General features: G+C 41.3%; 1 protein-coding gene across 1 annotated transcript; it reads right to left on the bottom strand.

The window, feature by feature from the left end:
- Positions 1–236: 236 nt before the first annotated feature.
- Positions 237–12,344, bottom strand: HUS1 (HUS1 checkpoint clamp component). Its single transcript, XM_053260266.1, has 8 exons — positions 12,117–12,344; positions 10,197–10,324; positions 9,111–9,287; positions 7,273–7,380; positions 6,198–6,272; positions 5,031–5,130; positions 1,924–2,049; positions 237–552 (listed from the first exon to the last, which is right to left on the bottom strand). Exons 1-8 carry the CDS (start codon positions 12,238–12,240, stop codon positions 470–472), a joined length of 921 nt encoding a protein of 306 aa, XP_053116241.1. The 5' UTR covers positions 12,241–12,344; the 3' UTR covers positions 237–469.
- Positions 12,345–14,447: the final 2,103 nt, after the last annotated feature.

The following is a 14,447-nucleotide window of genomic DNA, read 5'->3' as shown; positions in this document are numbered from 1 at the left end:
GGTCGCCAGGAGTCAACACTGACTCAAATGCACAATCTTTCCTTTTTTTCTTTTTCCACTCACAACCACTTGTTTAGCTCCCATAAGGCATTACTCTGTTCCAAAGTGATCACTGCAATATCAGCATGCATGATGTTAATACTGAATTTTCTGATACTAGTTTGAAGAGCCAATGTTTTTCCAAGTTTACAACAAAACATTTACTTCCCTACATGTAATAACAGGATGACCAAAGGTTTAAAGAATGATCTCTTTAATAAAATACATAATGCAATTTAAAAACACACTTTAACTTAAATTCTATTTACAGTGAAAATATGGCTTTAAATACTTCTGTTCACAGAAACTATAGTAGTTACAAAAAGGATTTGATAGAAATCAAATCCTTCCCCTGATTTGGTGCCTGTTTCAGCATCTTCAGGAGAGGCCTTGGCATGGAGAACAGCTGCATCTGAAATGACCGTTCAATTCAGGCAAGGGCTGGAATGAAATATTGCAGAGAAACGTCCTCATGGAGCAGGATGAAATGAACAAGTCTTTTATTTACAATATCTGCAAAACACAAACCATGTTTTAAATGGATGGTACAGGGGCCATAGTGTCATGCTATGTGAATTCTCAGCAATGACCAGTTTCTTGGAGATGGGAAACTGCTCAGAAAACCCAATCCTGGCCATAACATTGTTGCAGTCCCTGAGCAGCTTGGATAGTGAGAATTCCCCTTACCAAACTGAAGAATTTGATAGGTACCCAGAGTCAATTATACAAAACCAATGACAGATAGTGTAGATATAACATAGCAGAAGAAACCAACTATGCTAAAACCAAGACAGTTGCAAGATTAAAGATCTGTCCCAAAGAAACATCTTGGTCAGGCACTGGAAAATTGAGAGCAAGGTGAACCTGAAAGAGCTTATTGGAGGAGTTCTTCAAAGAGGATGCCACCATGAAAGCCCTCTTTTTGTATTCTCCCACTTTTCCCAAAGAGCCCACAGGGAGATAGGTGGGCAAAAGAGAGAGTGTATATGGTACAGTGGTTACAGTGTTGGACAACAAATGAGAATGCCCAGGTTCAAGTCCCCACTCAACCAAGAAATAAACTGGGTGACTTTGGGCCAGTCACCATATTTCAGTTTAATCTACCTCAAAGGGTTGTTGTGAGGATAAAAGCAGGGGAGAACTGCATATACTGCCCTGAGCTTCTTGGGTGGGATGTATTGTTTAAACCCCCCCCCCCAAACAGTTGTTCCTTAGGTACCCTTATCTAGGCCACTAAGGTTTCTAAAAGGTGAAACAGCAGTCTAAATTGTGCCCAGAGACTAACTGGGAGGTTTTTTTGGGAACAGATGTGATATGTTCTTTCCAGCCATGACCTGGCTGCTCATTCTGTACCCGCTGAGATCAGAACATTCTTCAAAAGCGAACCCATGAAGTTACTGGGGCATGTATTACAGTGAAAAAAATGCAATCCCAGACTAATCAGGGGGATACATGTCTGAGATTTCCACATTCAAAGTCAGAATTGTTCCACATAACCTTGTTGCTTCAAATTAAAGTAGACATCCAGAGACTCACAGCTAGCATCAAGGTCCACTATTGTAAGCCTAGGAAAGCAATGGATCTAGTTGGTCAGCACAGCTAGATGTGATGGTGGTAAGACTCAATCTGGGTACTGACCCCTACTCTTCATAGGGATTCAGCAGCAGTCTTGTTTCGGGACACCAGTGTGCCTCCATCATGTCCAGTTTAGCCCCAGAATGTCAGTCCAAAGACTTTTGCACATGGATGTTTCAGAACTTGCTTTTCCAGGGAGGATACAGCAGTTCCATCCAAAGTATACCTTTTACAAAACTTGCTCTTTACAACCTGCTGCCTAGAGCAGTACATGACTCATTGGAAGACCAAGTCCAAGGAAACACTTACTGCATAGTGCTTTTGTGGGATTCACTTGCTGCCCTGCAAGCAGCTGGAGGAGTTTCTTAATGTCAATTCGTGCAGCAGCCATGTTCTCAGGATCTCGGGCAGAGTTTTGACAGTCATCCTCAGATACTAAAATGCACAAAAAAAAGATGGTTCTCCTAACTACAGACATGCACTTCCGTGTTTGGTTATAAATCATTGCTATAACAGGCTATAATCAGTGGGACTTACTCCCACGGAAACTTGGTTTGGACAGCTAGTGGGCAATATGAAATAAAACCCTTCTCCACAATAGCCTTGTACAGATGGCCATCACTATTTCCACTTTGTATATGGGAATTATGGCTAAAGGACTTGGCTACTCAAATTGTCAATAAGTAAACTGGGAATATCCATTTTATCACACAGTAGCAGTTTATAGATCTCAGAAGTTGGTAGGAGAGGATTTCCAGAACCCTCAGGGCCAGTTCACACAGATGCTTCTGTGTGAAGAAAGAAGCCTCTGGCTGGCTGTAACAGCTATGGCCTCAGCTTTCCCTTTACTGTAACCTTCTTGTTTCTTCTCTCGGGTGCCCAAAGGAGGCAGGACTGGACCCACACTGGCAGCAGCAACGATGCTTGGAAGACTAGGGTGGGTCTTTCTAGTTGGCCCACAATTGCTCCAACTACTTGGAAGCCTTCTGTACATTCAGGGGATGGTTTACAGGCTCCTGTCTGAAGCGGCTGTCACAACTACAAATTTAGAAAAAGAGAAGTGCTTTCCATCATTTTGGACAGATTCTCACTTCAAAATTTAAGGGCCCATTTCTTTAATACACAGCATCAATGGTATTTATACCTTACAAATTAAAATAAATATATAATCTAGCCTATGGAAATTTTTAGTATTGTGGAGACTCTCATATAGATTACCTTTATATCTTTTGGTAGGGGGAGCATCATTGATGTAGGATTGCAAGAGAAAGCTGCTTCTATCACTAAGACCGCCTATCTCAGGGCACAATTGTTTAATCTCAAGCCAGCAGGCTATCTGTATTCTATTATTATCCCCTTATTCAGATGTGCATTGATATTAGCCTGAATGGATGCCCTTCCATCTGCCATTTTAGAGGGCAAGTTCAAGGTCATCCCTTTCCCTGCCCACCTCTTCCCTTGCAGTTCTGGCCAAGTGGAGACCAGTACACATTCAATTTTACATTGTGATTTTTTTTTTAAGGAAGCCTGCTTGAGATTAATCTCCCCCTTATTGTCTAAGTTTTTAGGACACTCTGATGATTTTTATTTTAAGCTTTTATTACTTAACCCAGATGAAAAAATTATTGATATAGTGGCCAGGTTTTGTTTTATAATCTGCAAAACTCTATCTGATCTTTAGCAATGCATTTCATAAGTAGTTTATATATTTTTCTCTTTTTAAATTTTATTTACACGATACATTGTTTGTATTTCTTGTATATTGGTCTACGACTGTAATAAAGTTCTGTTCTGTTCTTTTGGTAGGATCTTAAAAAGTGGGAAAAGGCTCTGTGAAAATTATTCCTCCACTACGCAGAGCAAATTATGGGATATAGACTGCTTGAAAATCCACTTTATGAATTATGTGAAAAAAAGTTGATACTACAGATTTAAAGATGGTAATCTAGTAACAGCTGCCCAGTTGTTGCTTCATCCTAGAAAAAGACCCCTACTCCACCCTTCTAGCTGACTGGTTCTATAAAGTTTGGGATGTGGCAGTTATGACTAAACTCAAATTATATAAACTCAGTTATATTAGAGGTCAAAATAATTATATATTAATCTTTATTGAGAAGGTCACAGACCAACAAACTAACTCAGTACAGGTTAGAGAGAGAAAAATAGTTAAACAAACATAATACAGTAGCACAACCATCATTGTATCCAATGCTGACCTCCCTTACAGAGTAAATTCGAGCCCCCTTCATTATCTGAGCTCGCTATGCAAGGAACTAATGTTTGTTGCTGGATTTTACTGACAATCAAGTAGAACTTTGTTACATTTAGGGATGTCTCACCTTTCTGGTCAATTATATTAGAAATCAAAATAATTACACATTTGATAATGCATTTATACAGAAATGTTTATAATTTCTGGAACAATAGATTTCAGGATCATGCTTGTTCACGCTCATTTTCCCCTATGATTTTGTAAAAAAGGAGTATGTTGTGTCCTTATTTTTCATGTGTGGATCTACTTTGCTACTTCTATTCTCTATGTCTGGTGAAATCTGTTAACAAAGTTTACTTATTCTATATTATAAATTCACTATTAGACAATTATATAAATATGAATCTTTATTATTTGTATATTTATATGGAAAAACGTTTTTTAAAAGAAGGCAAGTGCTACTGATAATTTAAGATCATTTTGACAACACACAATACATCTGAAAAATTATAGCTTAAATCACCCTCGCTAAGTGGGCAGAGAGGCACCTTTTAAAGTAGTGACTCTCATATTTTGCAGGGGAAAAACCAACTGTCCCTATTCATCCCAATATAGCATTTCTCCCATGGTTGTTGCTAGACAAACCACCTTTCCCCCCTTGTGTAAACTGCATTGAGAACTCCCCCCCCACCCCCCCAAAAAAAGCAGTATATAAATGCAGCTCCCTTGTGTCTTCTTAGACGGTGAGCCCCATTATTTTATTTGAAACTACAATAGTATTCAGTCATTTGACAGGTCTGGCAAATTATCATCTACACTTTGTTACTGAAAGTTAAAGTTAAAAAAGAAAACTACTGAAGAGAAACACAACCTAGTTTTCATTCACAATTATAAGCACTGCCACACACACACACACACAATTAAGCAAAGTACCTCTGATTCTTATCAGAGCAATCAAGGAAGCCAGAAGCTGAAACATTTTGTTTTATATAATGTCTACTTTTATGTTAATATGTTTTGTGTGCATGATTAACTGACTCCTAGGATTCAGAACTTACTTGTCTGAATGCCACCAGTTCAATGCTTTATTTACATGTTTTAAATTGTTCTAACAGTTGAAAGTGTTTATCTTTCTGGTCATTATCTAGTTAATTTTGTATTAGTGAATTTGTTAGTATCTCTCCTCTGAAAAAGGAATGCTTACCCCAGGAAGGATTCCCAAGCTCTTTAAAGTGAGTTGTAACAGACACTAAATCGGTTTCTATTTTCAAGTTCATTTCTCCATTTCGATTTGCTTCTATGACCTGTAAAAAACGGAAAACAATCATATTTCACAACTACTATGGGTTCTCTGCCAGCTTATTACATCTTTCTTAGGAGAATGTAGAAAAGAAAAAAGCTAACAACTGAAGTTCTGTTCCTGAAAATATACTTACAGGCATAGCTATAAATTCATAAAGGAAACTGCATTGAAATAAATCAGAAAATCATCAGATTTCCTTTGGGTTAAAAGTATAGTGTACATTGTTGGGGAGAGAATCATTCACAAGAGAGTCTCTAGTGTACTTAACTAACTGACCAGGAAGAAATGGCTTGTCTGTTCTTTTGCCTTTAAAAGCAGCTTGATCTGTAGAAATCAGCTGGCAAAGCTTTTCAGTATATAGATAAGCATCTTCACCTGCTAATGACTGCAGATCAAGCTACTCTTCAATGGGATCGGACCACAGGATCTGGTAAAAAAGGCTGGCAACCCGTACTCCATTCCACCTAGTTAAACTTGCACCTCTAACAGCAGAATCCAAGCATGTTTGTTCAGAAGTTCCACTGTCTTCAATGGGGCTTACTTCCTAGTCAACATCTTTAGGATTGCAACTTTAACATGCTAAGGGAAATGGAAACAACATGTCTACAAGGTCAATTTAAGGTAGGGACAACCAACTGATATTCTCCATGGCCATTCTATTTTCCAGATAATGGGCAGGATCCAGACTAAGTTAGTCATGGATAAGCACCATTGAAACAAATGAAGTAAGTTAGTCTGTCTAACTAAAGTCCATTAATTTCAATGGGACTTAGTCATTACTAACTTAGGCTTCCCAGTAGTTGAAGGCTGGGAATGGTGGAAAAGATTTTGGCAAGGCCCACATGCACCAGTTGGCCATTGTACCTTTAAGGGAGAGAGTATATATGCTCTAAAGTGGTTCCAATTGCCTGCCTGTGTGCCCAGAGAGTGGTCCTGTTTTACCATTATAGGAATTCCTTAAGCTCAAAGTATCAAGTGAGACCAATGGTGATCAAATAGACCACCACACAAAGAGATGTGGCCAATTCCCTCCTCACCCTCAAAAAACTAAAGAACATAATGACTCACTATAGAGTTGCTGAGGTTCTTCATTCTCTCCACAACACTTTTCATGGTCTTCAGAACTGGTAAATAAATGCTGACCTATAAAATCAGATAAGCTGTGTAAATGAGCATGCATATCCAGCAATATTGTTGGGCAATAACCTCTAGCATAAACTTTAACATCTTTGCAAGATGCCACTTGACTCTATGGAGAAGCACATCTATAAAATAGGAACTGCTAATTTTTGCTGCTGTGGGATATATAGCAATAAAGCACTCCGGTTCACGGCTGGTAAAGGTAAAGTGTGCCATCAAGTTGATTTCAACTCCTGGTGCCCACAGAACCCTGTCGTTTTCTTTGGTAGTATACAGGAGGGGTTTACCATTGCCTCCCCCCGCACAGTATGAGATGATGCCTTTCAGCATCTTCCTATATCGCTGCTGACTGATATAGTACCAGCGGGGATTCAAACCAGCAACATTCTGCTTGTTAGTCAAGCATTTCCCCACTGCGACACTTAAGGTGGTAGCCAGCCTCAAACCCAAGTCCTTTAGTGTCACACAGCACAGAGAATATTTCAAGAGGATGAAAAGGACATTTAAAAATTTTCCCCCTGAAACTTTCTCCCAGCTTCAACAAGCCCATCAAAATGCTACAGGTTTCTGTTAGAGACTGGGGATACACTGCAACATTTTGCTGTGGGTTCCCATTTGTCTCTCCCTCTCTATATATATTTAAGTCAAAGCCAACTTTGCATAATTGGTTAGGATGAGGCTATAATTGCCTAGTGAAGAGAACAGCACCCCAACAGTTTGGTGATGCTAATAAGCAGTTTAACATGATACTTCTGATGAGTTATGGGACCTTACTTCCTGTTGGCTGATCAGGAAATCCAATAAAATATATTTATTTGAATATGTCAACTGAACACAGGTTTCGCAAAAGCAGCCAACACTATATTTCTAAATATAGAACTATATTTTGAAAGAAAAAAAATCCCACTGGAATTACTGCCTCTTAATTGTTTAAACTTGAAAGCATGTGGAATGGTCTTTAAAGAATGGCACTTTAATCCAGTGGAAATTAAAAGTAACTTACATCAAAATCTGGCACAATTGGCTCTCTGAAGTCACTCCACAGCTTTCTTGGGATCACCACCACAGGAATATCATGAGTCACAACACGGCTACTACTTGACAAGGAAGGCTAGAAAGATAAATGTTAAAAAGAACTTGTAAACCAAAATACAAGATGAGGAATTGGGAAGTTGTGATCTCTAACGGTTGTGATCTCTACTAGGGTCCAAACCATGGTTTGAGCACCTTTTGGGAATGGGAGCTTTAAGAAAGAGGAGAACAGGTCCTTTCCTGCCCTCTGCAGCTACTTGCTGAGGCGGCGTACATCCCAAGTACCCCCGCATGGTGCCAGCATGCACATGGCATCCACACACGTGTTTTCTCTAATTTTTCTCATCAATATGCAGAATGAGTTTTCTTCTGGGTGGCAGTATAAAGGCAGTGTGTGCACATGTGCATTCAGAATAGGGCCTTCTCGATTCAAACTGAGCGGGATCCAAAATTAACTGAGTGGATATCAAAGCATGTGAGTGTGCACACATCTTAGAGGGAACACTGGCATGGACACCATGTGTGTGCTGGTGCCGTGCAGGGGTACTTGGGACATGTGCTGCCCCAGAGGGAAGCTGCATGGGGTGGCAGTGAACAGGTAAGGAACTGCTTTCCTCTTTCTTAAAAGTTCCTGCTCCCCGCAGATGCTCAAACCACGGTTCATACACACCCCTAACCTCTACTACTGTACCTGCCACTTTGCTCCTAGGAAAATATATGAACTTCCTTTGTATGTCTGTCATCCAATTGACTAAATACACTTTGGGCTAGAAGATATATTGCTGCTATATATATTACTGAAGTTTCAAATAGAGTGGATGTCAGTGGAGTAAAGGGAAGGAGGAAGAAAGAACTCTTATCTCAATGCCTGGTTTCCCTATCATTAAAGGCCTCAAATAAATAACAAGTCTGCAGCAGTGTACACATGATGCCCACTGGCTCTGAGAAATACCAACAAAAGTAGTGGAATTCTAAACTTCCCACATTTTACTGATTGGCGCAGTGGAGCTTGCATTCTGTCTTCTGGCCCCAACAACACACAAATGTATGCTAAGTTAGGAATCAACTTGTGTGTTAATGGCAACTGTTTGTGCCTCACTAAAGAACTCCATCTAGTGGGCTCAGGCATTTGTAAATTATTACACGCAGGGAGGCTTAGTACATGACAGTGCGAGGAAAACAATATCTTTGTCTTTGGACATGACAAATCAGATGTGGTTTGAATGAGCTCAACAGCTAAAACAAAAGTGCAAAACCTGCTAATTAATCCAAATCACTAGCAAGATGTGATGTGTTAGCCCCTGGACAGGCTCAGTCAGAAATTACCTCTAGGAACACTGCAGTATTCCTGGAGCTGCCTAGGCTCATTACCTCCAGGAATACACTGCAGTATCCCTGGAGCTGCTCCAGTGAAGGCTACACAGAACTAGTTACACATTTCTCCAGTGCTTATAGAACACTTAAAGCTGGGTCACTCTGGAGAAATTGAAGTCTAAGGAAACTAGTGGAAAGCCCTTTGGGAATAAGAAGGTGGTAGGAGTAGTGGTGGTGGTGGAGAGGAAATAATGCAAGGGCTCTTAAAATGGTGATGGTGGTCAAGGTTATGACCATACTGGGTTTTATGATCCACTACACAGCTTAAGAGACAATAACTATAATTCTAAGAGAGTCTGCAGTACCTTTAAGAAAAAAGTTATTGTTGAATGAACTTTCATAAAGAGTTGGAAATACTAGCAGTACACTTCAAAGAGAGGACCACAGAATATTAGGTCACGGATGCGAGGTCACTTAGGGTACAGTTCTACTCACCAAATCCACAGCTACTGTAAGGCAGGGGCAGTGCTTGTTAGTCAACTTTATTTTCACTGCCTTGGCATTCTGGGCTGTTTTTAAGGCTCTGGAGAGGTTTTCAGGTGCCAGCTCTAAATAAATTTCATTGATTTCTGCAGATACTCCTTCCATTTGGAACTCATCAAAAAAGTTTCCCTAAAACAACAAAATAGGTGCAAAATGATGGTGCTGCTATCATTTAATGCAAGTGATTTAGGACTTAGTTCAAAACCCAGTATCTATGGTTCACATTCCTCCTTTGCTCTGAAAAGTGAATTCCACCAGTGAAGAGGAAGAAGAAGCCGGTATCATTAACAAGTATTAGTGGTTATCACCATTACCTGTGTTTCATTTCCCCCCTGAACACCCTATTCTCATCCAATAATTCTGTGTGGTTTGGAAGTCTGGCAGCAACATTACAATTCTTGGGGCCAATTCACATTTTATATTGGTGCAGCACAGTGGCCAGGAGTGTGAGCAACAGAGGGGGCCAAAACTCAGTGGTAAAAAGTATCCTTTCCAGGCAGAACTTGACAAGGGTTTTTTGGATCTAAGAATCACCCAGAACTTTAACAGTCAAACAATAGAAACTTGACAAAATTACTGGACTTTGTGATGGACATCGGGAGAGAAAAGGGGAAATTGGTTTCTTTGTCTTTTTAAAAAGTAACATACATGCCACTTGTCCCTCACAGCTATGCCCCAGCAGGGATTAGCAAATTCCAGATCTGTGTTTCTGTTACAAACGGAGATCTTGACTCTCCATGGAGAAGTCTGAAAGAGAAAGGTGGTTGGCAGGGAAAATTTAAAGCCCCTGCTGTTTCTTCCATGCAAAGCTGATACAGATACAGATACTGCTTTGTAAAGGAGAAAGTGCAGCTGGTGTTCCGAGACATGCTGGAGATGAAATGTATCGTTCCACACTTAAGACAATCCATTATTCTCTTCACCCCGCTTATCTGAAACATGGGGATAGTACTGGTGTTATTGAAAGCTTCATCTTAAAATCAAGTAATGCCATTGATTGCTATTTTCAGATCACCTCCTTTCTCCTCTGGTTCTTACCTGATTGAGCTCACCCCACATGCTAACACCTCCATTTGCCACTTTGTCACTGAGGATGAAGTAAAGTTTGTCCACTGTAAGGCGTAGGGTACAGGTCTTGGCTAGCTTGGCAATTGTGTTTATCACACCTACAGACAATATTTTACATTTTAACAATAATAATAAACTTTGTGAGCTGCCCCATAACAAATTGTTTTCTGGGTAGCTCACAACACAAAAAACCCCCAAACAAATTACAATAGAAAATTTTAAAAAATACAATACAGCCATCCCTCACCAACTGCAAGGGTTGCGTTCTCAAAAAAATCCTGTGGTTGGCAAATTCATGATTGGTGAGCAATAGGAATAAATAGAAGTGAGAGGGTTAGGGGAACCATGGTCCCCAAAGTACCCCAGAAACAGGGGAGGGAGAATTTGAAGTCACTCACAGTACTGTATTGTAAACAGAGACCAGAGGAGGTGAGAGGTCCAGGGAGGGAGCTGCCTCAACTCAACTGTAGGCACCCGCTGGCATGCAGACAGAAATGGCTGTGGAGGGAAATGGAGAGCGGAGAGAAATGGCGAGCAGAGGAGGGGCAGAGGAAGAGGGAAATAGAGAGCAGAGAAAATGGTGTGCGGAGGTGGGACAGAGTTATAAGTTTATTCGGTCATTGACCAGCAAATGGAGGTGGGACAGGTGATGGGGGAAATGGAGAATGGAGGGAAATGTGTGTGGAGAAGCATGTGATGGCACCTAAGAGGAAAGGAACGGAAGGAAGCCAGTGAGAGGTTTGGGGTGATGGGTGCATATGAAAAAGGGGGAGGGAAGAGGTGCTTGGTGGGGATAAGGGGGCCCTGGATGTGAGCCTCAAGCTGGTTGGGGGCAGAGAGGAGTGGGAAATCGTATATATGTGAGATGCATTGAGACCGACCACAAACTCCCAGTCGTGGATACTTAAAACCACAGATGGGAAGTCCATGGTTGGCGAGGGATGACTGTATATAGTAGAAATGGAGGCATTTAGTGAGTGCTGTGCCTTTGAGCAGTGCAAGATACTGCACCTTGACGACGATCCCTTTAAAGAAGCAAAATTGCTTTAGCTTCCCCCTTTATAAAACCTATCTAGAATACTTTAGCAAAATAAGAGTATTTGAAACAATAGCTTAAAAATAAAATAAAACCACAATCACTTGTTACAACAATTTTTTTAAAGGACCCAGGATTACTTTGGGTAGCAGTCATAGGTTGTTACACATTTTATTTCTTTTTCATACTTAATGAATGACACGTTTCCCTCTAAACACAGACAGTTCTTGTCTCTAACTTGCCCTTTGTGGGAAACTGAAGTTTTGAGATGGTTGACACTTGTGGTGGTAAAATGAATGAGCAGGGGTGTCACTTTTGAATGTAAAGATTGATGTATGTGTGTAAAAACTCCCCACCAGCAACAAACTAGCATATCAAGTAGAAGGGTTCTGGGTCAGCCCACTTCCTGGTGTGCTCATTTTCTACTTGCACAGAGTGGTGTTTTGGGAATTCTGAAGTGGTACAATCCATTCTTCCACCGCAGGACTCTACTATTTCATTCAATGGTGGATATGTAGCCCAAGCCTAAGTTGCACAGAAGTATGAAGTGGAAATAAAATTATTGTCTTTCAAAAAACTTTGTTTCATTCCAAGAGTCACCAACTTTGTTTCCCCACTTATTGCTATCTATTTCATATATATGCCAGCCAGGCAGAAATTTAGCAGAAAAGCTTTAAGCTTTTTCCTACTAGAAGTGATATTTAACCCTGTTAAATATTTGGAAAGGCACGCAGCTGCTAAAAGCACCAACCGGGCGGGGGACACAATATTTAACCTTCTTTATTTCACTCTTTATCCCTTTCTTTCTCTCCCCCCCCCCCGCTTAGAAAGGCCTTCCCACAAGCCATGCTCACGCGTGAAATGGTTTAAGCATCCAATGTCCACGATTTTCGCTCTAAACCGCATAATGCAGGTTCCTCCAGGGCCGATAACAAATTCACACAGTCGCCACTGAAGCCGATTCTTTCCAGCTCGCATCAGGCAGAGAAGGTAATAAACGACCAAGCGGAGCTACGCACGCATCACAGGCTTCCCAACACTTCCGGTTTCTATTTGAATGCAACCACAGGCGGCAGCATGCGCTTATTAAAAACAAACAAACCCCTAAACAAAGGACTCTACTCCTCGTCTCCATGTGGTGGCCTTTTACTTGGAGTCTGTTACCCCCAGGAGATTCAGTGTTGAACTGATTGTGTCACTGCAGCTGGATCACCGGCTTGGCGAATCTGAGAATCGCGGAATGTTCCTACGGTTATGATGGGACTGACTTATCTCTAAGAGAACGACGACAGCAACAACACTGGCCACGCGTCACTTCCGGAGACTACTCCGGCTCCTGCAGGCTCGGCTGCGCTGTTCGTGCCTCTTTGCTTCCTGCGGCGCCGCGGCTTATCATTCGGTAGAGAAAGTCGGGTGGTGGGATGGGTAAGGTAGTCTGCCGTAGTCAGAGCGATGTTGCTACCTTTGAATCCTCCCGTTTCTGCAAAGCACTTCACGTGAATTCTCACCCAAACACTCGGGTAAGGACGGGTAACGTGGCGTTATTGTGAGCTTCTCATGCACACGTGTTTGCCCACCTGTTTAGACACTTCTAAGGGAAAGCTCCCAGCAGAGGGGAAACTGATTGAACCCGTTCCTCCCTTTGCCTATTGAGGCCTATATAAATAATTGACTCTTAAAAGCTGTTTTAAATGCCTAAGACACTTGAGGAATACAAACATTTCAGCATAAAATATAGCTATGCGCGACAGTATTCTGTAACTAGGTCACGTAACGGTTGGAAACTATAATGAGGGAAATGTTTGAAGCGATCATTATCGGTGAAATATTTTAAGATGTTTACCACTACTTTACCACTTGGCCTTCTGCAGCCAAGCCCTCACAGTACTAAATGAAACAATTGATTTAATAATTTGTATATTTTTGTGCTATTACTATTACTATGACTACTACTATTATTTAAAATATGTCTATACTGCCCATAACTTTCGTCTCTGGGTGGTTTACAATTAAAATCATTTAAAACATTAAATCAGTTAACCATTAAAATCATTTAAAAGTTTAAAAACATTTAAAATCCAGTATTAAAATTATTTAAAACTATTAATCTAATTAAAAGCCTGGGTGAATAAATGTGTCTTCAGTGCCTTTTTAAAAGTTGCCAGAGCTGGGGAGGCTCTTATTTCAACAAGAAGCGCATTCCAAAGTCCAGGGGCTGCAACAAAAGGCTCGTTCCCAAGTAGCCGCCAGATGAGTTGGCGGCAGCCACAGGTGAACCTCTCCAGATGATCTTAAGAGGCGGAGGGGCTCATGGCGACGAAGACATTCTCTTAAAAATCCAGGGCCTAAGCTGTTTAGGGCTTTATACGTAATGACCAGCACATTGGATTTTGCCAGGAAACGTATCGGCAGCCAGTGCAATTCCTTCAACACAGGATTAATATGGTCTCTCCTAGATGACCCAGAGACCAACTGCAGTTTCCATACTATGTACAAAGGCAGCCCCACATAGAGTGCATTGCAGTAATCCAGTCTAGAGGTTACCAGCTGATGTACCACTGTTTTGAGGTTGTTCATCTCAAGAAATGGATGCAGCTGGCATGTCAGCCGAAGCTGAATAAAAGCACCTCTGAGACACCAAGGAGAGGTTTGGATCCAGAAGCACCCCCAGACTGCGCACCTGTTCCTTCCAGGGGAGTGTGACCTCATTGAGAACCGGCAGATCAAAATAGTCTCCCGGGTTTTGACCCCGCACAATAAGTACCTCCTTCTTATCTGGATTCAGCCTCAGTTTGTTATCCCTCATCCAGCCCATTACTGCCTCCAGGCAGGCATTTAGGGAGGTTATGCCTTTTCCTGATGAGGTTGACATGGAGAAATAGATTTGGGTGCCATCAGCATATTAACACCCTGCATCAAATCCCCTGATGATCTCTCCCAGCGGTTTCATGTAGATGTTAAACAACATCAGAGACAATACAGAGCCCTCAGGGACACCATACAAAAGTTCAGATTTTGAAGAACAACAATCTCCAAGAGACACCATCTGGAAACTGCCTGTGAGGTGGGAGTGGAACTACCACAAAGCAGTGCCTCCCACCCCCAATCCCCTCAGACGTTCCAAAAGGATACTATGATCAATAATATCGAAAGCCGCTGAGAGATCCAAAAGGACCAACAGAGTC

This window comes from Hemicordylus capensis, chromosome 6 (assembly GCF_027244095.1).
Source record: "Hemicordylus capensis ecotype Gifberg chromosome 6, rHemCap1.1.pri, whole genome shotgun sequence".
Lineage (NCBI taxonomy): Eukaryota > Metazoa > Chordata > Lepidosauria > Squamata > Cordylidae > Hemicordylus > Hemicordylus capensis.
This window is presented reverse-complemented; position numbering and strand designations above follow the sequence as displayed.

Excerpts from the sequence above, each read along its gene's own strand:
- HUS1 (XM_053260266.1), bottom strand. The coding sequence starts at position 12,240 with ATGCGAGCTGGAAAGAATCGGCTTCAGTGGCGACTGTGTGAATTTGTT. Across the intron at positions 7,381-9,110 it reads TTACAGTAGCTGTGGATTTG|CCTTCCTTGTCAAGTAGTAG; the intron begins GTGAGTAGAACT and ends TTATCTTTCTAG. Across the intron at positions 2,050-5,030 it reads GCTTGGGAATCCTTCCTGGG|TATCTGAGGATGACTGTCAA; the intron begins GTAAGCATTCCT and ends TGTGCATTTTAG.